Source organism: Cydia amplana, chromosome 14, assembly GCF_948474715.1.
Source record: "Cydia amplana chromosome 14, ilCydAmpl1.1, whole genome shotgun sequence".
Lineage (NCBI taxonomy): Eukaryota > Metazoa > Arthropoda > Insecta > Lepidoptera > Tortricidae > Cydia > Cydia amplana.
In genome coordinates, this window is record NC_086082.1 from 711115 (window position 1) to 738095 (window position 26981).

At 39.4% G+C, this 26981-nt stretch overlaps 1 protein-coding gene across 1 annotated transcript in view; it reads right to left on the reverse strand.

Moving 5' to 3' along the window:
- The window catches only part of LOC134653939 (uncharacterized), a 599610-nt gene that overhangs the window by 358747 nt on the left and 213882 nt on the right, over positions 1-26981 (reverse strand). Inside the window, 1 exon segment of the mRNA XM_063509308.1 lies at positions 15633-15678. Coding sequence (XP_063365378.1) covers positions 15633-15678 — 46 coding nt within the window.

Consider the following 26981-nt stretch of genomic DNA (forward strand, 5'->3'; position numbering starts at 1 on the left):
CTTTACATACACCTTTGAATTTCTTCGCAGATGTATGCAGGTTCCCTCACGATATTTTCCTTCACCGACAAGCTAGTGGTAAAATATCAAATGATATTTCGTACATAAGTTCCGAAAAACTCAAATTACGAGCCAGGATTTGAACCCGCGACCTCCGGACGGAAAGTCGGACGTCATATCCACTAGGCCACCACTGCTTTTACTGAAACTGAAATAAATGTCATAAAATTATTAAACAAAAGTGTCACCGTTTGAGGAGTTGGTACATTATGTTTTAATTATTTGCTCGTGTTACAGGCCACATCCGCTATAACTATAACTACTAAAAATGTATGTTTGATTACTTTGATTCGTTTAAATTACGTAAAACAAGGATTTTAAAACAGTGACCTTGGCGACCGTAATCATGGCAATGATTGAAAAAAATGTTCATTTACCTATAAACAGCAACACATTGAACTGACCGGCGACAGACCTTATTTCATGACAATAAGGCTCACTATATTTTTTATTAACCGACTTCCAAATCTAAAAGGAGGAGGTTATCAATTCGGTTGTATGTTTTTTTTATTTTTTTTTATTTTTTTTATGTTTGTTACTCCATATCTCCGTCATTACTGGACCGATTTTGAAATTTTTTTTTTTTATTGTATGTATATGCATACAGATTGGACCCGTTTTTGTCAAAACCCAGTTCTGATGATGGGATCCATGAGGAATCGAGGGAACTCCTCAAATCTTAAAGGCATACATATAGTGATTTTTGTGTTTTTATCAACAAATCAAGCATATACATTTAAAAAAGTGACATTTGATGAAGTGGAACTGCTGATGATGATCAGAACGGAACTCTTCAACGACGCATAGTACACGTTTGACGATTTGTCCTCTTCGTTATGTTTGTTAAGCAAGTTAAGTTTTTAAGCCACATTTTTGTCAAGCTCGAGTTCTGATGATGGGATCCATGAGGAATCGAGGGAACTCCTCAAATCTTAAAGGCATGCATATAGAGTTTTTCGATTTTCATCAAAAAATTAAGCATTTTCATTAAAAACTGTCACATTTGATGCAGTGGAACTGCTGATGATGATCATAACGGAACTCTTCAACGACGCATAGCTCGCATTTGGCGATTTGTCCTTTTCGTTATGTTTGTTAAGCAAGTTAGGTTTTTAGGCACATTTATGTCAATCTCAAGTCCTGACCATGGGATCCATGACGAATTGAGGGAACTCCTCAAATCTTAAAGGCATACGTATATAATTTTATATATTTTCATCAGAAAATCAAGCATTTACATTACAAACTGTGGCATTTGATGAAGCGGAACTGCTGATGATGATCAGAACAGAACTCTTCAACGACGCATAGTACACATTTTGTGATTCTGAATTTCGATTTTGACTTGGACTGGGCCCGCCTCGGCCGGACTCGGACCCGTACTCGGACTCGGACCCGTACTCGGACTCGGACCCGGGTCCGGACACGGACCCGGACCTTGATCCGGAAAACCACTATGATACCTAAACTAAACAAACCACTATGATTACCGTAAAATGTATACATATTACCAAATAAAGTATAAGCGCCGTTAAGTGGGTCCAGGCTAGTAGTTAGAGAAGTCGGTTTTTTTTATTAAAGATTATTTTACTTTATTAGGTACACTAAACAGACATAGTACAATATCATGGCTAATACAATTGCACATTTTGGCTTAAATCTAGCACGAGATCCAAAACAAGTGTACACAGCATGTTTATAGATCAATTAACAGTCAACTAATATCTACTTCAAGCTCGGGTCACGGCCGCAGCCAGGCCTAAGATAACGAGGCTATCAAAGTCTGGAGGATGTCAGCCATAAATTCTCCCAATGAGATGTGGAAACTTTTAACCAGAGTAGGCGGGGTAGGGCGACCAAACAGTATGTTGTAAAAGAAGGAAAACATACAGCCATATTTGAACTTTAAGATACGTCAAATATTTGATGATCAAACGAACTTCTTGAAGTAAAGTTCGATCGAAATTATATGAGTCACTTCATTTGAAGATATTACATATCTAAACGATATGGATCGGATATATCAGTGTCAAACAAGTGTCTAAAGTGAAGTTTTTGTTTAAAGAAACATCACTTTGACACTTGTTTGAAACTGACATATCCGATCCATGTCGTTTCTATATCTAATAGTTGACGTATCTTAAAGTTCGAATATGGCTGTTAGAATTGTAAGTCCTGTAAGAACAGAAGGCAGATATCGACTTCACGTGTATGAAAAAGTGGATAAAAAGGACGACATATTTATTTCACCATCCTAGGAGCCGTTTTGGTGGGTGCGGGTATAAATCAATAATTATTTTTCAATCTTACATAATATTATTATTTTATTTTGCAGCATACGAATAAAAGTTAAAAGTTTACAACCGCGATTCATAATGCACAACATTTAACTAATAAAAACGTGTATGTTTATGATTTTATTTTGATGTTTATTACTTAATCAGTTAATCACGCAAAAACATATAACAGATTTGTATAAAGTTTAGCACAAATACCATGCGTTTTGGTACCCCAGTTAATACTTTAATAATATATATTATAAAATATTAGTTATAACGAAAATTTACCCATAAAAGGGCAGGAGAAACATAAACAGCACCAGCTGCTTCTTAAACTAAAATATTACAGACACAAGTTATCAAAATACAGAAGTAGGTAAGTATAACATCCCAACTTATCAGACGTCATATTACTAGTGCAGTGAAGCGCGTAAAACCGCAAGTGCAAATAAAATGAGTTTTCCTATTTGGTGGTCACCCCAGCTCGTAACAGAGAGGTCGATGGCGTCTCGTTTCACGGTAGATAAATCAGTTCGTCGCGTAAAAATGCACTCCTACTTGTACTTACCTCCCCTTCAACGTTACCGCAACCAATATCTTGCTATCTGAGTAAATGTATTTTATAGAAAAGTCTCATTTAAGTAGACAGTTTGAGAGTTCACATGCGCGTTTCTTATATTGCAGACTATGGACGTGCAACGAATTCAAACAATCCTCCAAATAACTACTTGTATTCTAGCCCAAAATAGTCCATATTTTAACAAAGCTACATGCACGAATTGCTCAGAGAGAAATAGAAATTACACATAAAAGACATAGGTTATACCTTAGCCTAGTTATATAACAAGCAATGGTTATCTGTAAGTAGTCGGTATTCGAAATTTAAACGTTGAAAATGGACCAAAATATTGGACGATAGATGGTCTTTGAACTTATAATACTGTCGACTCCATACCTACCTTAATTACTACTTTGAATGTAGGATTAGAACTATTGAACAAGTAACTAAACTAACTAAACATTAAATAAGTAATATATGGAAATGATGACATGACTCTTAGTCATATGCACATTGCACATACATACATCCGGATACATTTTTACCTGTTATTTGATAAACTATTGTTATCTTGGCCTCAGGAAAGAAACCAACATTTTCTAACCATCAAAACTGTACATTTTCTTGGCCTCGCAGCACCGGCATCCGTTCCATTCGACCGAATCGTTTGATGTCCCACGTGAATGGGAGCCTTAGCTCCGTCCGTTCATGCCTCGGTTGCAACGCGAATGGCGTGCCTTTAAGCTACATTATCTATAGATTTCACAACATCACATAATGCTGAAAGGAATCTTTGAGTTTTCAAAAACAGGAACAACCTTAACATTTTTACGGTATTAGATATCTGTTTTATAAAATTTACGAATAGAATAAATCTATGAGTTTTGGTAAACGGGTAGTTCGTTTCTACTATGCAAAGCTAAAGAAAAACTAAGCATTTGTTGTAATCTAGCGGAGCGGAGGCGACAAATAATGCTATTAATTGATTCCCGGACATCTCCACTCATCTCCGCTATACAGTAAGAAAGGCAGCCTAAGGGTAACATTCCATTTCTGACCGCAGCTGCACTACGGGTACTGAACGCGTCGCTGTTACTGTCAATTTCCATAGTAAAATGAACAGTAGTGCAGCTGCGGTTGGAAATGGACTGTCACCTTATATCACTATTATAGTGTTTGGGAAGACTAAGATTAAGCCCGAAGCACATAAGTTACTTTGTAAAGATATCATGTGCATCAGCGCCGAAATATCGGGAACTCACCAAAACAACGAATATACTCGTAGTTACGTGTTAAATACCCCGTATCCAATAGTATTTCGTTGTCAGCTACCATTTTGCACCTTTTCGTTGCAAAACCCTTAGAAATGAGAACAATTTTCACAATTTCTGAACGTCAAGTTATTCTTAATTGAATTTGAACGGCCGAATAGGTCATTAGGGGTTATTCTCAAATAATTATGTACCCTTTCCAAGCGAATTGCCCGCTAAGAGCCTTTAAACTCATTATCTCCCACCTTGCCTTCTTTCTGTTAAATTAAAAAAACGTTAAATTTTCGTTAACGAGGAAGTTTCTTTTTTGTTAATTTTAACTCTTTAATGATCTTGTTTTTGTTAATTTTTAATAATTTAATTATTTTTTAGGTACTAAGTGAGATAAGGTTACATTTCCTGTACCTATTCATTCATAAAATTTATAAATTAATTAATATAAATTTATGCTAATAAGTAGACAATTTTTATGTTGTAGATGATAATATTAAGTAAGAAAAACACATCTGAATCAAACTTATCTAAATAATTAATTCTATATTTTAAAACAGCTTAGGTAGTGTCAGTTTCTTTTTTTTCTAAAATATATTACTTATATTCTTTAAATTTCTGCAGGTATATTTATAAATAACTAACCAAAGAGGGTTTGAATTGAAATGTTATATAAAATTATGAAAGTTTTGTAAACTGTAAGCATCAAAAGCTACACAATTGCAAATTCAGAAATCGCAAAGAACGGAAACAAAACAGATAAAAAACAACAAAAGGATCACAAAAACACAAAAATGCCATCAAACCTCTTCCCTTTTTAAGTCTGGAGAAAATAAAACATAAGTTCCGTTCACAAATGCAATCGGCAACAAAATAAAGGCAACGCACACTGACATTAACCAGATTTCGCGCTCGTAAAATCTGTAATTTGAATTCCTTAAGACCGAGGGGTTGTCTCCTCTATTACTCATAACAAGGGCCGTTGCGTAGTGTGAGCGAGGATATGCGAAGCGGTAAAGTTTTGATAGTGTGGGTGGAGAAGCATAAAAATAATTTAAATGTCCCAGATTCAGACTACCGCGTGGATTGCTGCCGCAAATGTCAAAAATCCGGGCAGCGACAACAATTTTGACATGTTGACATTTATTTATTGACTAGACTGCTAGTCTCAATCTGAACAGTACCTATACCTACCTTCAAAGATTGTAAATACACAATCAAGGGATAGAGTGGTAGACTGAGCCCGCGGGCTGAATTGACTCTTAGGAGGTAAGTAGTGGTAGACTGAGCCCGCGGGCTGGGTTGACCCTTGGGTCGAGTCGCCCGCCAAAAAAAAATGGTCAACTTAGCCCGTGGGCTCAGTGCTCTGCGGGCCCAGTTGACCACCAAGGGTAATGAGACGTGTTAGTTTATTTTGCAAGCTTTTTGTTGAATGCTTTCATTATTTCAAGCTTTTGGGCTAATAGTCAGTTGCATGGAGTGAGCACTCTATGCTTACTTAATTCTCTATGATCTACACCTACAGTGTAATATCTCAGGCCGCGGTTTTATCTGGACGTATGCGAGCGGCGACGCGGCGAGCGGCTAATCAGGCGGCCTAGCCAAGGTAACGATCGCTTGCGCTTCGCCATCGAATCGCTTTGTATCTCTCTATCACTCTTCCATATTTAGTGTGACAGTGACAGTTGCGTTTCGTTGCCAGGGCCGTTCAAACATTGGTCAAGCGCCATGTACGAATGGTCAGGCGTGTCTCACTCCGCGATTTCGTCGCTTTGCTACAGGTAGCTAAAAGTACATCCGTTCGGCCCCAATTTTGGGGAAAGCCATAAGCCGCGCGTGGCGCTGTCGCCACCTAGCGGCCATATCTGTGCTGATCGTAACAGACGCGTTTTGTTAGAGAGTGAGTCTTCTGTACTTAGTACTATTATTTAAGTATTTTGTGGAATGGTCTTGATTTGCCGTTCGCCGCTCCACCAGCCGCGTGCTTGTACAGGCCACGACTTTACGCTTAGTAGCCAAAATATAGCTTCAACAGTGGACAGCCGCCCTCCTCGTAACCCTGCATAATCCCGGGGGCGATAGTAAGGATATGGCCAGGGAATTTTATTTATTACGACGTCAAAGGCGTCCGTTGGAAGTAATGCTCTACATAAAACTCGTTTTAACCGCGCCGTTCGTGGTTCGATTCAATTATTGCATTTTTATATGATTTAATACATTTTTAAAAGATCTTAAAACAAATTTATCGCTTTTGGATAATACGGATCGGTTTCACCAATCATAATCGACGAACGTAACTTATAACAGTTAACTGAAATACATTCAATTCATGATAATGTTTTCCCTGAGGGCAATTCGAACATCTACATTTTGATATCAACTTGATATTTGAGGGCTGTCATTAAGTTATCATTCTCGCTTCCCTTTTTGCTCGTACTTGTGCGTCCAAGACAAATTATTAAATCTGTTTCTGGTTCCTGATTTACGTAGCTTATAACTGTTTTATTATCTGTGTCAGACTAGTTATTTGAAGTTTATTTCTAAATAACAAAGTACCGAGTAAAAATTAAAACAAAAATAACACTATCTATAGCAAAACCTAATAACAAGATTAAATAAAAGCAACATTGGTTATTTCATTTTATCTGTGGTCATTTAAACGAATTTAACTCTGTAAAATTATACACAAAAGCGCACTGCAGTCCCTTTAATTTATAGCTATCACCCAGCCTTTAATTGTAACACGATATGTATAGATGTAATTGCAGCCAGACACATTTCTCAAGCATAACAAGGTAATGTTTAATTCAGGGGGAGCTCGGGCTATAAATAACGGGAACAAATTAAAAAGTCCGAGCGACGGGGGGATCCCCGCGGCGTTCGTACGGGAATAGTTGTGATAATATAATCCTATTATAAAAGCTGTGTACATGATTTAATACTTATTATAATGTCGCCATAATAATGAAACTTCATTTTCATCCCTAAACCAAATTTTCTAAATTTTGCAAAACACAAGGGATTGAACGATTCTCGAAAGATAGGTTGATATATAGACGTATATTTGATCCAATATTAGGGTTATCAACACATCGGTTATGTTTACATTATTTTTAATATCTGGGAGACCGAGCTTTGCTCGGAAAACATATAAAAACTCAAAAATGCGCGTTTTCCCAGAGATAAGACCTAGCTAGATCGATTTTTCGCCCCCGAAAACCCCCATATAGTAAATTTCATCGAAATCGTTACAGCCGTTTCCGAGATCCCCGAAACATATATATAAATAAATAAATAAATAAACAAGAATCGCTCGTTCAAAGGTATTAGATAGATAAATAAACAAGAATTGCTCGTATAAACGTATTAGATAAATGACTGTTTAAAAAAAATAAAGAATCTTAAATAAAGTAAATAAATGAATACCTACATACTATAGGATCGACCATATTACCGTGGAACTAATAACAAACTCAGTAAGGCTTAAATTATGGTTACTATTTAAACAACGATGTATTTAATATGTAGTTTTCTTACCAGGATTTAGGCTAGGCTATGGGGCCGTTAATCCGTACAAATGTCGTATTCCCATTTCCGTTTCCTTTAAACATTTAACAGTCGTTTAAAACACGATCTCAGTTAAACTGTCGACTCTATTAGCTAATCAAGACCTTATCAAACCGGAAATGCTTAACAGACGTACAAAACTAACGCACGTTAACTACAAAACGCTAACAAAGCCATTCAAAAACTGGGATTGAAAATACACACAGGTTCGGTCTAAGTGATAAGATTAAGCGAAAATAAAGTTGTCCACAAGCTCACTCCTACAGCATACCTCGAAAGGAAAAAACAGAACCCTATAGGATCACTCGTGCGTCTCTCTGTCTGTCCGATCATTCCCCCCCCCCCCCCCTTTATCTTCGAAAATAAAGGGTTTAAAATTTTGAAAAAAATACACAAAATAGTTCTTTATCTACACCTAGATGACAGGAAAACCTATTAGAAATATGCAGTCAACCGTGAGTCGGACTTATTTTTTATTTTTTTATTTATTTAACATTTTAAATCAGGCAACAAGGCCATATTACAAATACCTTACAGACTAACATATATATAATAATAATAATAATAATAGACGCAATCTAGCGCTAATGGGAGCCCTAAACGCTTTACTAGAGCCATATCTACGGACTAGTAAAGATTTAGATGATACGCACGCGATCATGTATTGCGGAGCCATCGCGGCGTGCCGTGTTGCACGAGTCAAGTTTCCGGACTCTGAACGTGCACCTAGGACCGCCGGAGGTGCCCCCGCATGGCAAATACGGATCGAGCGACGTATCAGCTCCTTTAGGACTCTTATCGCAAAGCTGATCTGCTTCAGGGGGGGCAACAATCGCCCCCGAGTAATGCGCTTTGTAAACCAGGCGTTTGCGGGGACGGATATCAGGCCCCGCGACTACATGGCCAACGTTATGGAGCGCATCGACTTTCTAAAGCAGAAAGTCTACGCATGGGCAAACCGTATTCGCCGCTACAGAGAGCGTGTGGATCGATTCCAGCAGAATCGTCTTTTCCAGAGTGACCAAAGGAAGGTGTACCGAAAGTGGGAGGAAACCAACCTTCGTGAGTCCGACACGCAGCCGCCGGATCCTACTGTCATGACTGACTTCTGGCGTAGCATCTGGTCGGTGCCTGTCGGACACACCGAGGGGGGTTGGATGAATGTTGTCGAGCGTGAGTGCGAGTCCATCGAACCTATGGGGGTAGTCACTATCACCCCCGATGACGTAAGTTGTGCCATCCGCACGGCCCAGAACTGGAAAAGTCCTGGGCCGGATGGATTGCACAACTTCTGGCTAAAATGGTTCCGATGCTCGCACTCGTGCTTGGCAGCACAATTTCAACAAGCCCTCGAGCTTGGTTCTCTCCCACCTTCCTTAACAACTGGTGTCACCTTCCTGCTCTATAAGTCCGGTAGTACCACGGAAGCGAAGAATTACAGACCCATCACGTGCTTACCTACACTTTATAAGCTCCTTACATCCATTTTGAGGACAAAAATCAACGCGCACATTGTCGCTAACAATATTTTGGCCCCCGCTCAAAATGGATGTAGGGTTGGGTCCCGTGGTACTAAAGAGCTCCTCCTCATAGACATGACCATTTGCCAACAAATCCGGCGGAACAAGGAGGCCCTCTCAGCCGCTTGGATTGACTACAAGAAGGCCTATGATTCGGTGCCTCATTCATGGCTGGGGAGGGTCTTAGAGCTGTATAAAGTTGATGCAGCTTTGAGAGCCTTTCTAAGCGCGTGTATGAGACAGTGGACCACAGTCCTTCGTCAACCAGGAGGCGGGGATGACCGCCCTGGCCCGCAGGATTTCATAAGGATTGAGCGAGGAATATTTCAGGGTGATAGTCTGAGTCCCCTATGGTTCTGCCTAGCTCTGAATCCCCTCAGCACCCTGCTGAAGGATTTGGGACTAGGTTGCCGGCTTCGGAGAGAGGGTGAAGTCATTTCTCACCTTCTGTACATGGATGACCTCAAATTATTTGCACCAAATAGCCGAGACTTGACGGAGCTACTGAAAACCACCGAAGTCTTCAGTAGTGCCATCAACATGGAGTTTGGTGTCGATAAATGTGCGGTTATGCATATACAGCGGGGGAGGGTTGTAAATTCAACAAATTTACAACCTTCTGAGACAATGTCTTTCAGATCTATCTCTGAATCAGAAACCTATAAATACCTTGGTATGTCACAGTCGTTGGGTATTGAGGACGAGGGTATTAGACGGTCGGTGAAGGAGCGCTTTTTCAGTCGGCTCACAAAAGTCCTTAACAGTCTTTTGTCAGGAGGCAACAAAGTGCGCGCCTTCAACGCCTGGGTAATGCCCCTACTCACATACTCCTTTGGCATACTAAGGTGGACTCAGACCGAGCTGGATGCCCTGGATCGGAGGGTCCGATCACTGCTCACCGCGCATCGCATGCTACACCCACGCTCGTCAGTTATGAGATTGTACATCCCACGGAAATGTGGTGGCCGAGGCTTCCTAAACGCCAAGGATCTCCACAACCGCGAGGTGTACAATCTCAGGAATTATTTCCTTAACAACCAGTGTGGGATGCATCGTGATGTGGTGGCAGTAGACAGGAACCTCACGCCGCTCTCCTTGGCAAACGAGAACTGGCGCAAACCTGTGGTACTAAGTACTGCGGATCGCAAGACGGCATGGGAGAGTAAGGTGCTACACGGGCGGTTCTACAAGGCCCTCACGGGACCCGATGTGGACCTGCTCGCGTCGGTGAACTGGTTATGATTCGGGGATCTCTTCGGAGAAACCGAGGGTTTTGCCTGTGCAATTGCGGACGAAGTTATGATGACGAACAACTATCGGAAATATATCCTGAAGGACGGTACGGTCGACATTTGTCGGGCATGCCGCCGTCCCGGAGAGTCACTCAGGCATATCATTTCCGGTTGCTCTCATCTTGCTAACGGCGAGTACTTGCACAGACATAATCTCGTAGCCAGGATTATTCACCAGCAGCTTGCTCTTCTATACGGCCTTGTGGACCGCGAAGTACCGTACTACAAGTATTCACCTGCGCAAGTTCTCGAGAATGGTCGTGCCACGCTCTATTGGGATCGATCTATCATCACTGACAGGACTATTGTAGCCAATAAGCCTGACATTGTGATAATAGATCGATCGCAGCGCCGGGCCGTGCTCGTTGACATCACCATCCCCCATGATGAGAATCTCGTGAAAGCCGAGAAGGACAAGTCTAGTAAGTACCTAGACTTGGCTCACGAGATAACCGCCATGTGGGATGTTGATTCGACGATCATTGTCCCGATAGTTGTTTCAGCGAACGGTCTAATAGCGAAGAGTCTCGACCAACATCTTGAGAGACTCTCGCTAGGTGGTTGGATCAAGGGTCAGATGCAGAAGGCGGTGATCTTGGACACGGCGCGGATAGTCCGCCGGTTCCTCTCTCTGCAGCCCTGACCACCGGCAGCTTGGGCCTTGCCCCGCTGCTGGCGGCACCCTAGGTTAGGTTTTTTATAATATGTTTATACGTATTTTGTATTGTTTTTGTAAGTGTTTTTGTATTTTATTTTTATATCCATATTATAAAATAACCTAGCCTAAGAGTTAAAATAAATAAAGAGAATAATAATAATAATATTCTTTATTGTGCACAATGAAAACATGATTAAATACAGCAAATTAACATAAAACTAAGCAACAACAGGCGGTCTTATCGCTAAAAAGCGATCTCTTCCAGACAACCTTCAGGTAGTAGACATTTTCGACGGGAAGAAATATGTATAAGGGTAGCAAATATAAATGGACAGCCAGAACAGGAAAAAAACAAAATCAGCACAACTAAATATATTACAATATGATTACATACATTAATGCGATATATAAATAAATAAATATATAAATAAATAAATAAATACATATATACATAAATAAATAAATACATACATACATAAATATATCACACAACACAGAATCAGACAGACAGACAGAATGTAATTATTAACGAGTTTGAGGAAGGGACAGATAGTGAGTTTTGAGTTGAGCCTTAAAAATGGGAAGCGATTTAGCATGTCTTAGCTCAGACGGCAGAGCATTCCACAACCCAATTGCTTGGAATGTAAAAGAATCGTTATAGAATTTAGAAGAAGAAGAAATTTGGGCAAGCAGATAGTTCTGGGAGCATCTTAAAGAAGAGAGGTATTTGAATCGCTCCTTCAGGTAGATAGGGGTAGAGGGGTTGAAGAGAATACCGTACAGGTGAGCAAGAATGTGAGAATTGCGTCGCAAACGTATGGGGAGCCACTTGAGCTCCGAACGGTAATAGGAGACGTGGTCATATTTTCGCAAGCCATAAATGAACCGGATGCATAGATTTTGAAGACGTTCGAGTTTATTTAGTTGCTCTACAGAAAGATCGGGATAGCTGATATCCGCATAATCTAAAATGGGGAGAAGCAGAGCATGAGCAAGCGCAATTTTGGTAGCGAGCGGCAGAAAGTTACGAAGCCGCCGTAGGGATCCTACAGCAGCAAACATTTTCCTACTAACCTCATTGATCTGGGGAATCCAAGATAGAGTACGGTCCATAATTATACCTAAATTTTTAACTTGAAAAGAATAAGGAATCTGTGTGCCGTTAAATAAAATCGTTGGTAAATTAGAAAAATCTATTCGGGAGATTAATTTTGAACTACCTATAATTATATATGCATTTTATATAAACTTAAAAAACTAAACACTGTTTAGGCGACAAAACGGCGTGGCTCCGTTGAATCGTCTGGTCTTGTGTCGGATTCGACAGTTTGCCCCGGAACCTCCGAAACACTTTCGGCCAGAAGTCGGCGCACTCGATGGTCCCCTGCAGCGGTCGCGGCACGCGCACCACAAAAGAGTTGAAGTGCACGTAGTGGCGCGATCGAAGCTGGAACACCCTCAGCGTATAGCCGGTCTTCTGGTGTACATACTCCACCACTTCAGCAGCCGTGGCGGTGTAATGCAGGCGCGACACATACAGCGCCTTACTCGGTGTAGCAACCCGCAAGCCAGAATGAACTAGTTCGGCGGTACCGCACCGAGTCTTACGAGGCGCTGAGCGCGCTTTCTTCTTTCTTGACACCAGAGTGAACTCCTCCTCATCCACACTGGCACCAGGGAGCTTCTCTTTGGGAGCCGCTCGCTCTTCAGGTACCTTCAAAGGTACACTAACCCGGTTCGATGCGACTTTCGGACCGGCGACGACATCCGCGTACACACGATGACGTGATTTGGAGGAGGCGGGGGGAGGGCGCGCGCGCGGGAGGATCGCGGGCGGCGACACGGCTGATGCGACACTTTTCACAGTGTCAGCAACATGCAAACTGACCGACTTAGGGCTCGTGGCTCGTCGGTCATCGCACTTGAAATTTGATGCCGCCGACCGAGTGAGGGCACTATTTCGCAAACTGACGACTTCGTTGCGTAACTCGGTAATAGTGACTTGGGCCGCTTCAAACTTCGAAATGACATCCGCTAAACTTGTTTTTAGGGCCACGACTTCCTTCAACAAGCAGCTAACGTCGACGTGATCCGGAATATAGGACGGCAGGCTGGAGGCACCCGTCACCACAAACTCCGGTATCCGGTCTTCATTCTCCCTTAGAACTCTGATGATGTCCTCTAGGGTTTTCTTCCCGGTTTCATCTCCTCTCCGGTGAGGTACATACGTGCCGGCGATCCCGAGGGACTCGTGCAGCACCTTCTTTGCTGCACAGATATCTTCGACGGAGAAACTCAACGAACAGATCTGGACAGCAGACACCGTGTCCATCACTCCTTCCAGCAGCAGCTTCTGTTGCAGAAAGGCGAGGAGCTCGTTCACAATGGGTGCACCCTGTCCGGTGGCACTCATCGCGTCACTTCGCTAGCTGCGGCCGAGCCGCGCTAATTTCACAATTAATAAAATTAATTAATCATCAATGCGTCTACGTCGCTGCGCGCATTGGACACGACTTAATGTACGGAACCCTTGGAACACGAGTCCGGCTCGCACTTGGCCGGTTTTTATTTCTGATTCTAGCGTTTTTCCACTATGCTCCACTCATTCATTGCTCTACGGCAAAAACAGGATGCATACACGCTGGCTACTTATTGTACGTAAGCATGCATCATGTCATAGCTGGCGTTTATTGATCAGAATCGGTTTTTATGGTTCTTAATTGGAAAATCGAAGAATTCTAGTTGAGAATCCTAGGATGGTCTTATTAATAAAAAATAAATACGCGAGAAGCCAGGGCACATATACTTGTTGTATATAACAACTAGCGACCCGCCCCGGCTTTGCACGGGTTAACAAATTATACATAATAAACCTTTCTATTGAATCACTCATCACTCTATCTATTAAAAAAACCGCATTAAAATCCGTTGCGTAGTTTTGAAGATCTAAGCGTACATAGGGACAGACAGACAGCGGGAAGCGACTTTGTTTTATAATATGTAGTGATAACCAACCGCTTAAGCCCCTAGTACGCTCCACACCCCACAACATGGCATATCTACCCCCAATCTACGGCTGACACTTAATGCTAAATGCTGAACTGCGCACGGAAATTGGGCAAATATGGACGCAATCAAAAAGCTCGTTTAAGTCGTCATGTTTGTTAAAGCTTTGTTTGATAATCGGAACAGATTGGACTGCCGTTTGATAAGGTTCTAACGTTTGTCAACCTTTTATTTTGGTCAATTTAACCCTTCATAGGTGTTGACTATCGGAAAATTAATACTTTATACATACAGGGTGATTTAGTTATTGACCAAACTCTGAGAGGTTAAAATGTAGGTCATACTGAACAACTTTCACTATTAGAGCCAACCCCGAAATCAGAGCTTGGTTTCGTCAGATATAACAAAATCACCATAGAAAAGGTGCTAAAAAAGGAAAAGCTATGTCTGTTTTTTACATATCTCTATTACAATTTACAGCATGTATCAAAGGTTTTTAGCATGAAAACAGAATAACTAAGCCAAAAATATAAAATTAGATTTGTCAAATTAAAATTCTGAAAAAAAAAGTGAAAACTTTTTATAGGCCACTCGGCGGCTAGTCAGAGAGGAGTAAAGTTTATCTATCAGAAGTGTAATATAAAATGATCATTGTGCAAATTTTAAGTATAACTCCTTAAAATTATTAGGCAACATAGAAGTAAATTCGACTGCACTGGTGGTCGTGCGACATTATTTATATCCGATGTTATCGCCATAATTGCCTCGTGAATGACTTGCTCATTTTTACCTTTTTTTGTACTGTTCACTGGACTTTGAGGTTTTATTAATTTAGAGTTAGGAAGTTGATTCATTAATTAACTGGCTTTTCATTTGTGACTTTTTCAAATGAAAATTATTATTGCCTTGTTTATTTGCCACGAAATTATTACGCTTATTACGCTTCTTTTTGTAAATATAGTTTTAGTAAAAACCGGCCAAGTGCGAGTCGGACTCGCGCACGGAGGGTTCCGCACCATCAACAAAAAATAGAGCAAAATAATCGTGTTTGTTGTATGGGAGCCCCCCTTAAATATTTATTTTATTTTATTTTTAGTATTTGTTGTTATAGCGGCAACAGAGATACATCATTTGTGAAAATTTCAACTGTCTAGCTATCGCGGTTCATGAGATACAGCCTGGTGACGGACGGACGGACGGACGGACGGACAGCGAAGTCTTAGTAATAGGGTCCCGTTTTTTACCCTTTGGGTACGGAACCCTAAAAACATTCAACCTAAGCTTTTATCTGTTGCATTGGGAGATAATTAGTTTTATTTTCTATTAATAGATAAATTATTAACTAGCATATTGCGACTATTTTAATAACACGATACTATGACTTTAACAACAATACACATAATATATTACATTTATAACTAAAGCTTACCTGCAGCTGGTGAGAGTTTCGTCACAACGCCCCATCTTGATTTCCACTGCAACAAATAAACAACGATTTAATATATTATAACCATTCATTCAGTCAAATAGGTACAGCCAGCAACAATTACTTTTGATTGCGGATGAAATAATGCGTCAAAAGTACTATTCCAAATACAGTTAAATCCCTATTACAGTCCGCGTTCTAAAGTATCTGTTACAGACTGATCTCCATATAGGTATAAGTACCTTAACAATTCGACTGTTCTACATAATATAGAGACATATTTTTGTTAAGTTATCAGATAATGGTAGATATTTTTTTACGCAGTCTGACATGCTAACCGTGTAGTGGTAGTAGCAGTAGTAGTACTTTATTAAACATAATATATTAAGTATACTCATAAAACATGTAACAAACTTCGTATTAAGGGATATCTTCCAGCAAACTTCAAAGTTAACCTTAGCTTACCATGAAGAATTAAGAACTTAGTTTCACCACAGATATATCTTAAAATAGAATAGGTGTCTAAGTGTAGTGTAAAACCGAGAATAATCGTGTAAAGACACGATGTTATTAGATAACACTAGGCATTCTCGAAACCACCTAGCGGGCACACCAGTATAAGTTTATCTCTCAAGAATCACACTCAGACACGTTTTTAGCAAAGTTCTTACAACGTTTAAATGTTCAAGATACAGGAATCAAACGGTATTAAAAATTAACGTTTGAAAGTATTTTAAACCGGATTTAATTCGTGCTGGTTACACCGCTCTCTAAGGCCCTTACGCGAAAAACGATAATCTTAATTTCGTTATCATCCTTTGTACTCGAATATGCAAGAGCGATAGAGAGGCAAATAACGAAATTTTGATTCTCTGGTTTCAGTTGAACGAACGTTTGAGAATAGCCAAGATGGCGGCGATAGCGGGCGCGTGTTCGGGAGCGGTAAAATGTACGGTTTTATTGCACTGCGCGTCTGTCGGCGATTTGTCTGTGCCGACTAGGTAACTAACTACCTAAATAAATTTAAACTTAACTAGCTTTCATATTTCGTATATAAAAGACAGTTTAATTTAATAAACTTTTAAAACCAACTGTTTAATTTATCGATACCTTTCGTGCGACTGCACTGCGTACTTGAAAACCATTAACTTACTTAAGCCGACCGCTGACTAACAGTCATATCGGCCGGTCAGTTGTTCGGAACTGTCAAATTTTTGTTCTAACTGACAGGCCGATATCGTCCGGCGGCCTGTTAGTCAGTGGTCGGCTTTAGACGCCAGTACGAATGTACATTTGTCATCAAAATTATGTCTAAAGGTGACAGTCCATTTCCAACCGCAGCTGCACTACTGTTCATTTTACTATGGAAATTGACAGTAACAGCGACGCGTTCAGTACAAGTAGTGCAGCTTCGGTCAGAAATGGAATGTTACTCTAAATGATGTCCTTTAGTTATCATTTCCGCGTGAAATTACCTCATACCTGCCTGTACATGTTCTGGCACGAGCGAGACGGGCAAATGTACTTGTAATTAAATCGTCCCTTAAGATTGCAGGAAATCGAATTGCTATAAGCCTGTCAACAAAACAATCAGGGCCCTTTTCAGTGAAGCGTGATCGTGGGTCGAGTGTCCCGATTAAAAACCCCTCTGTCCTCCTGCTGTCCTAGCAGGGATCAAAGAACGATGTCTAAAGAAAAAGGGAAGTAAAAAAATACCCAGGAAATTATCTTTATTATCGTATTGACTAGGAGGTAGACTCTAATGTAACAAGTTGTTATAGTTTTGATAACACTTTGACGATGGTCTTGGTGATACAAATTACCGAATTTGCTTATAAAGGAACAGCTGTCGACATTTAAAATTCTTCTTCTTCAACCTAGCGTTTTCCCGGCCTAGCGCCAGGGTCCGCTTTCCTGCTTAGTCTTCTCCACTTTGCCCGGTCTTCGGCATCCTCATGTGTGAGATTGTTCTCTTGCATGTCCGCTGTCACGACGTCCAGCCAGCGCTTCTTAGGCCTACCGCGGCCGCGTGATCTAGGGCCTTGGACAGTGAGATTCAGGCATCTATTTCCGACGTAGTCTACCGGTCTGCGGCGTATATGGCCATACCATCGGAGGCGACTTTGCTGCAGCTTATCCGCTACGTCACGGATTCCGAGGCTGCCACGGATGTGTTCGTTACGTATGCGATCTAGTCGCGTAACGCCACACAGCCATCGCAACATCTTCATCTCCGTGACGTGAAGCTGCTGGACATGCCTTCCGAGGACAGGCCAGGTCTCGCTACCATATTAGAAGGACTGGTCGGATGATGTGTACAAGACACAAGGCCCTTTAGCTTCACCGGTATCCTGGGGTCGCAGAGGACACCGGTTACTTCTCGCCATTTTGCCCATGCAGCGCTAATTCGACATTTAAAATTAAGTTAAAAAAAAATATTAAAAGAGAAATGTTATTACAATACCTATAGGTGAATTTATGATGGATACTTCGACAAATTAATGATGACTTATAATTAATATGACCATTAACTACAATTTATTGATTATTATAAAATAAATAATGACATTTCTACTTATATTGCATGCGCTAGGTAACTACATATTAAGATCATTGTACGCCGCGTGTAAAGAAAACTTCAGAAGAACCTTGAAAATTACGAATATATAACAGGTTTGTTGACGATCCCAATTTTAAAATTTCAAAAGACTTGATTTTGTTCGACATTACAAGAATAGTTTTATTATGCTTATTTCAATATCTTTAAGTATGTCAGGCATAAAATGATCTAAAATTGATGAGTTGCATGTCAAACACCGAATCACCCTTTTTCATTGCTGTTTAGTGTATTTTTAGGATATACGAGCGATTACGATAACTAAAGTATATACGAACCGTCTACAGTCGACATCATAGATATGTATTCATTTTTCGCCTTATTACAATGGAGTAAGGTGCAAAAGTGTAAACATATCTTTGACGTTGACTGTACGCTCGTTGCAATTTCGTACAAAGTACCATAGTTTCAAACCTGAGGGCCTACCGCGAACCACGTTCGACGTGTTACCTCCCTGTCACACTTACGTACAAATTTACAAGTGCGACAGAGAGGCAACACGTCGGACGTGGTTCGCGGTAGGCGCTCTGCACCATAACTTATCCCTGCAGCAAAACTTCTTAAAACAGCACCAAGTAAAACCATTAAAATCACAGCCAAGTCTCACTTAATCTCAGTTGGCACAACAAACAGTCTCGAAAACATTACCCACCCTTCTGAGGCAGTCGGGTAATTAAAGACAAACATGAGCCAAGTGGCTGAGATGTTACTTATGTTGCAATACTTGTACTATGTAGTTGACATACAGAGTGATATTTTTATAGATACTAAAATTTATGAATTCCAGGTTTAGTCAAGATTTACAATACAAGGAAATCCTCTTTATTGAACACTTCAATAACTACTCGAGCAAAGTTAACCTGTAGAATAAATAGATATATTAGATAATTGGATAGGTGTGCCATTGAACTGCCACTGCGTGAACTATTTTTTGTTTACAAAAAAGCGTTTACGTTTATGCAATTTTCTCTAATATTTACGCGTGTCGTAAATAATTAGGTATCGTCATTATTTTGTTCAGGAAGAAAATTAAACAGGGTTTAAAGGTTATATATCTTATGTCCAGTATTTTGGACGTTGTTGAATTAATGGAATCCATCTTTACTTTGATTAAAACACCACCACACCTGATTTTTCAATGAACGACATCCTCTTCAGCTTCGCGTCAGTAACTAGCGGAAGTTGCACGGAATCGGAACATTACAGGTGGTACACTGCCGTATTCGAACTTCAAGATATTCACAAGAGACGACACGTACTAGATCCATTCTAGATACTTTACAGTTTAGATTTCAACTAGTTCTCTTTTGCAGCGCAATTCCGGCAACCAATGTCACTTTTACGATAGATCGTGTTAGATATCTATTAGATGTGAATTAGATCTCTAAGTAATATCTTGTGAAAATCGTTCAGGAGTATCTCCAGAATCGCGGAAATGTCAAATTTGACAGGTTAGATTTTAAACATATCGTTATCGTATCTTGGCGATGTCTAAAAGATATCTAATAGATGTCTATTACAAAATCCGAATCGGGCCCACAGTCGCCATCAGAGATATCGGAGCGGCCAAGGTGTTCACAAATATCTGAGAACGCCTGTATTGTCAAGCAAGGCGCTAGAGTGCGTGTTCACATATTGTGAACACCTTGGCCACTCCGATATCAGATATATGCGACAGTACACTCTCGTTTCGGAGGCCAAGATTATTTTTGAATCACAGCCAAAGTAGTTAGTTAGATATCCTCTTAGTCACATTACAAAGGCTAGGTGGGACTCTAAATTACCTAAAAATCACAAAACCGTGCTCAATGCACTTTCATCCCCTAGTGCGTATACTATTGATTGACTATTTCCTCACAAACTATAAATAAACACGACAACATAATAAATTGATACCTTACTTCACACTTCACTGGAAGGGGTAACAACCAGCCGTTTCAATATAAACCTTATTTTACCACAAGAAGGTCCATTCTAGTTTGTTCCATTTTGTTTTGTTCATCGCGTCATGCTAGTACAATATATTGTATACAGTTCATTAGGTCTCTATATTGTGGTTTAGATGAAGGTTTAAAAAGGGAGTTGGTAGTGAAATCTTTTGTAAATTCTGATTTTATGGGGGGTCGGTGTGAGTAAACGTATGTAAGAATAGTGGTGGCATTTGTGTGTTTGTGTAAAGATTTTTGAAGAAACTTAATAGATAGATTTCGAAATATATGAGTGGAGGTTTGATATTTTTTATACAATTTTATGGATACGACAAAGGTCACACACGTACGCTTAAAATACCTAAAACATATCCAGAAATCACTTTTCAATATAAACATCAGGCCCATATTGTAAATAAAGGTTAGTACAGAAAATACATGGGAATTTTAATAGCATACAATTTATGATCGCATAAATATAGCGACGTGAGAGCGGATATTGAATTTCCACATCGAGGATAAACGTGCCCATGGTTAAGGAAAAAACATGGTTTTAATAACCCTTTAAATAAATATTATAAGTAGATACATAAGATATAGGATATTGTTTTAAAATAGAATGTAACTTTACAACATTAAAGTTAATGAACTTAATAACGTTACGTTCCATAACCTGTCATAATATTATGTTCAATGTACCTAATGATTTGTTGGTATTTGAAGCAGTTTGTTTCGTAGATATGTCGCAGTCGGATCGTATAATCCGCCGTATTACATTACGGCTAGCCGTTTTCAAAAACAGGGGCGTTTTGATATGCGGCGGTTTAACGATTAGCCGGGAATGAGAATCCGCCGGAATGGATCAAATCTGGAGTTCGTCGGACTGTTTCTTTTCAAAAATCAATTCCTTGGCAACTTCGCGGGGCTCCTATTTCTGAGAGGTTTGCCCTTCGGGCATCTGAAGCTACCTAACGAACCTAACCTACCTATCGTGAAAACATTACACTTTGGGGAAAAAAGCGTAGGTAGGCTAGGTTCGTTAGGTAGCTTCAGATGCCCGAAGGTCAAACCGCCCAGAAATAGGAGCCCCGCAAAGCGGGGCTCCGTCTATTTAAGTTGTGAAGAAAATGTTTTGGAAAAGAAACACATGTAGTGCGGTGGGACCATGGTAAAAATAAATTAAATTGCAAACATTGTCAAACTCCGGTTACGTAGGCGACCGAAAGGACTGGTCACTCTACAATCTAAATAGTAGTACGATGCGGCTAAACGTAGGCCGCCTTATTGAAGAACGTATCGCAATGACAATCCGGCTAATCGTCGAACCGCCGCATTTCAAAACGCTCCTGATTTTGAAAACAGGCGGATTATACGATCTGACTACGACAGATATATTGCATGTCGGAATTCTGGAAAAAAAAATCTAATGAAAATAAACAATACATACTTAATTCTCTAGAGTACTCCGGAGTTATGGGTGCGGAAATGTTTTAATGCTATAAAATTGTTTTAGGCACATTTATGCAGAGCTTATTATGTGTTTTTAATTAAAAGTTTTACAATAAAGAAAGTAATAAATACACAAAAACCCAAAACCCCGGTTCATAAGGATGGAAGAAATTTTGAATAAAAAATATCTTAAAATTTTACACTTCTTCCTAAAAAATATCAAAACAGTGCTTGAAAATCATTACAAAAATGCTCAAAACAGCCACCGCACAACAAAGGAGTTCTCAAAGTTTCCAACAATGTCCGCCATCATTATTCAGTGGCTGTCAAAAAAAGGCGACTGTCAAAAATCACAATAGGATGCTGTTGACACCGCAGATAGCGCGAACAACAGACCCGCATCGAAGATGCCGTGGTTTCGTCCGTTTGTGGGTGTTTGTGGTTTAACGATTATTCAGCGTTTCCGGCTTAGAGGCATATAATATCAAATAGGAAATGTATGAATAGTTAAAGATGACTATTATAAGATGACTGCAGTGGTAAAAATAATGTTGAAGTACTACTGCCCATAGGAAAAAGTAGGGAATGAACGCTCATTTGTTATTTGCATAGAAATTTGTGTGACGTAGTATTTAATAGTTAAATAATAACAGATTATAATTACTTTAACAGTACTTTTAGTGCATGTCAGCTTGTTAAATCATTTGACATCAAAAGATAGATTGGACGACGAGCGAAGCGAGGAGCGAGTTAGTTTAACAGTGCGCGAAGCCGAAGCGAAGTTAAATAAAAGATAAGAACCTGAATGACCACATATAACAGTTTTACAGCACTCTTACTGATGTTGCCGTAACAAAGCACCCACAATTCTGTTCATAAATCGTAGACCACCATTATCTCTTGTTTTCATTCCCTCGTAATTCTCTCGTTTCTGTAACGTTATTTTATCGTTAATTGGTTTTTTACGAGTTATAATTGAATGTTTAATAAGCTTAATTTTTTATGGCGGTGGTATATTAGGCCTCTTCATTAGATTTTTTTATGTTCATGAATATTAGCTTCTCACATTGAAATCTATGAAAAAATCATCTTTTTTGTATCTAAGTTTGCTTTGATTTGATAATTGCTCATGAAATTAATAAATATAATTGGATTCGATATTAAGTACATAGGTATGATGATAATTTTATGGGTAGGTAAGTACCAAGCTTGGTCAAAAATTACAAATGAAAATTATCCATTTTCATGATACCGCAATCTGTTGCAGTGTTTTATAAAAGTGATGATTAGTTGTAACACATTATTATATCTCTTATAGGTTTAGTTAGATTGACGAACTTGCGTTTTTTGGAAGGGTTTCCACGGAAGACCAGCGACAAGGTATTCATAATACCTTGACACCAAGCTTAGTGGAAATCTTTTCAGTGATGTTTAAAACCATTTTTATGACAAGTGTTTGTAAAATTTTGTTGTATACCTAAGCGTCCTGAATAAATCTTATTCTATTCTATTACTTTAATTTAACAACGTTCGTACATTCTATGAAACAAAAATGTGTCGTGAATAACTTTAGCCCTCTTCATTTTTAATTTACTGAACACTGTAACATCGCCAAAATTCCCTCGTAGTCACAAATGTCAAATATAACGTAGCAAACTTTTTGTTCCATCGTTAACGCACTTAACCTTTCCAACTCCACGCTGACATGTCAACTGCATCCGTTCGTCACGTTGTCAACTTTATGCGCAAAAACAGTCTTCATTCGCTTGACACAAGGTCCTAGTTTATACAGGGTATAGTCATTTGGGATCTACATGCAAAAAGAGCCTTTATTTTGTAGGGTACAAGGTTGGGGTATGCGGTGAGTAAGAGCTGCGGCGTCACGATGGTGTGATGAGTGTTGTTGAATGTTGTAGCTGAAATGATGACAAGTTTTGGTTGATAATAATGGGTGTTCTTATAATAAAAAGTCAGTGAGGCGTTAGATGTAAAATTAAACATTTGTTTTACTATAGTAACTCGATTTTTAATGACTCGTAAACATTTCGAGCTGTTTTGTTTGGCTGTGGAAAGCCCTGTTTTTATACATTAATAGCCACTTTGCAGCATTCACTAATCCGGGGTTAACCGATTAAGCCTAGAGTTACCATGGTTACTAGTACAATTTGACACTGGGTTAATTATTTAACCGCTTAACCCTCGGTTAGTGTGATGGTGCAACTGGCGCTAAGTGTGTGCAAAAACTCTTCAAACCTGCTAGTCATCACAACAAAAAAAGCGGCCAAGTGCGAGTCGGACTCGCCCATGAAGGGTTCCGTATTTAGGGGATTTATGACGTATAAAAAAAAATACTTACTAGATCTCGTTCAAACCAATTTTCGGTGGAAGTTTGCATGCTGTACATCATATATTTTTTTTTAGTTTTATCATTCTCTTATTTTAGAAGTTACAGGGGGGGGCACATTTTACCACTTTTGAAGTATCTCTCGCGTAAACTATTCAGTTTAGAAAAAAATGATATTAGAAACCTCAATATCATTTTTGGAAACCTATCCATAGATATCCCACACGTATGGATTTGATGAAAATTTTTTTTTTGAGTTTCAGTTGTAAGTATGGGGGAACCCCCAAAATTTATTGTTTTTTATTTTATTTTTGTGTGAAAATCTTAATGCGGTTCACAGAATACATCTACTTACCAAGTTTCAACAGTATAGTTCTTATAGTTTCGGTAAAAAGTGGCTGTGACATACGGACGGACAGACGGACAGACAGACAGACAGACAGACAGACATGACGAATCCATAAGGGTTCCGTTTTTTACCATTTGGCTACGGAACCCTAAAAACAGTTGAATTTTAGTAAAATGCTGACCGTTCTAAAAACCGCGTCAAACCGTTGCGGACATTTTCAAGTAAAGGGTATCGTATAAAGGCTTTAAATTAAATAAACACGTCTGACCAACCATCTGCGGCAGTCCCACCCTCCGTCCCCGAGGGTACGTAAGGGCTCAGTTAATATTTTATCAGGGCCTTCTTACGGGCTTGACGGAGGATTGTTTCGCGTAACGTGGAGATAGAGATGTAGATGGGGCGATGGTAACAGGAAATATTTTACTGTAAATCATGGAGTTCAGAGAAAGAATCGGAACGAATTTTGAATGAACGGAATTACACACAACAGTATGTTTGAGGGAAGTAATTTTAATTGCTCCGCCAAAAATAATATTTTGGTTAACCGAAAAATCAGGTGGTCAGCAATTGGTTAAGTTAGATTTTTGCTGACAAACTGTTATTCTCTGCGGACCAAAAATAAGATGTTTTGAGAGTAATGTGAAATCGATAACAATCTATCAATCCTTATCCTAATCCTTATCGATTCTTAGTCAATCTGTGTAAGAATGTCGTGTAATATTTATTTGTTTTATTTATTTATAACAGCTTTATTGTGACAAAACTTTGATGAAAAAAAATCACATCACAAAATACGGATTCTCTTAAAATAATTCTTTATTTTATAGTATTTGCCTCTTTATTAATTATAATTATAAATTAAGATTTTTTCTGCCAGAAGATGCCAGTTCCATGCGCGTATTTCCTCGATACCTCAGCGTTTCCATCGACAGTGCGTTAATCCTCGCAAGTGCCCGTTTAATTGAAGCCTGAGCAGATTAGGACCCTTATTTTATACTGTACATGTCAATTCAATCGACTTACGTTTGCCCGCTTTTGCATAATAGGGTTGTGCTAAGAAACCACGCACGATGTATGTTTAGTTAGGCAAACATGTAGGATGCTAGGGCACATGTCTTTTCAATATTGTATAAAAAATGTCAGTTCACGGTGTTGACGATGACAAATTATTTTAGTGCATCATGACCTTTTCACTGATAGTTTTTAGGGGTTCGTAGTCACCTAGAAACCCTTATAGTTTCGCCATGACCGTCTGTCCGTCAACGGCTTTGCTCCGTGATCGTTAGCGTCACATCCCTAAAAGACCAGAAAAACAAACAGCCCCTAAATATCCTTGTAACCCAGCATAAATACCCATTATATGCCCTCATTTTTCTGTCCACCAATAATTTTGCTGAACATCTTCAACAAACAAGAAGTAGGCAAGTTTTCAACCCCCAACCTTAATAAATCGGGAACGGAACCCTAGAGGCAGAATAAAACTTGTCACCTGTATGGACCCCCGGGATTTATTACGGACCCCTAATACAACTTGTAGATGAAGAACTTTCGGAAATTCCATGTTTGAATTATGGATTTTGGAGTTTACATATGGTTTTCTTTTTAGGGTTCCGTAGCCAAATGGCAAAAAACGGAACCCTTATAGATTCGTCATGTCTGTCTGTCTGTCTGTCCGTCTGTCCGTCTGTCCGTCTGTCCGTCTGTCTGTCCGTCCGTATGTCACAGCCACTTTTCTCCGAAACTATAAGAACTATATTGTTGAAACTTGGTAAGTAGATGTATTCTGTGAACCGCATTAAGATTTTCACACAAAAATAGAAAAAAAACAATAAATTTTTGGGGTTCCCCATACTTTGAACTGAAACTCAAAATTTTTTTTTTCATCAAACCCATACGTGTGGGGTATCTATGGATAGGTCTTCAAAAATTATATTGAGGTTTCTAATATCATTTTTTTCTAAACTGAATAGTTTGCGCGAGAGACACTTCCAAAGTGGTAAAATGTGTGCCCCCCCCCCCTGTAACTTCTAAAATAAGAGAATGATAAAACTAAAAAAAATATATGATGTACATTACCATGTAAACTTCCACCGAAAATTGGTTTGAACGAGATCTAGTAAGTAGTTTTTTTTTTATACGTCATAAATCGCCTAAATACGGAACCCTTCATGGGCGAGTCCGACTCGCACTTGGCCGCTTTTTATCTTTAAAATGTATTGCTTGCTATCGGCGCTAGCCCTAACCTTATGATAAAACGACACAACTTTATTGGGTTTGACTTCAGTATTTTCTCTATCAACAAGTAACTCTTGACTTTTCAAAGAGTGGTCATTCAGCGATATAACCTAGTATTTATTATGTAATTAAATTTATATCACAATAGTTATTTTCGATACAAGTGCGAAAAAGAGGAAATTCGAAACGAGTGGCGATAAATTAAAACACGAGTTGCGAATTACCTGTTCGCACGTGTATCGAACAACGTTTTACAGTACATATGGCACTTTAAAGTTTCGACATACGCACGAAAAGTGCCATAACGCACTAGTGCGGAAAAGTAGCCCCATATGTACTGTAAAAAACTTTTTGATTTTAGTGCCAGCTACGGGCATTGCCAATATGTCGACTGCTTTAACATCCAAAACATGAGGCACATCAGCCACGG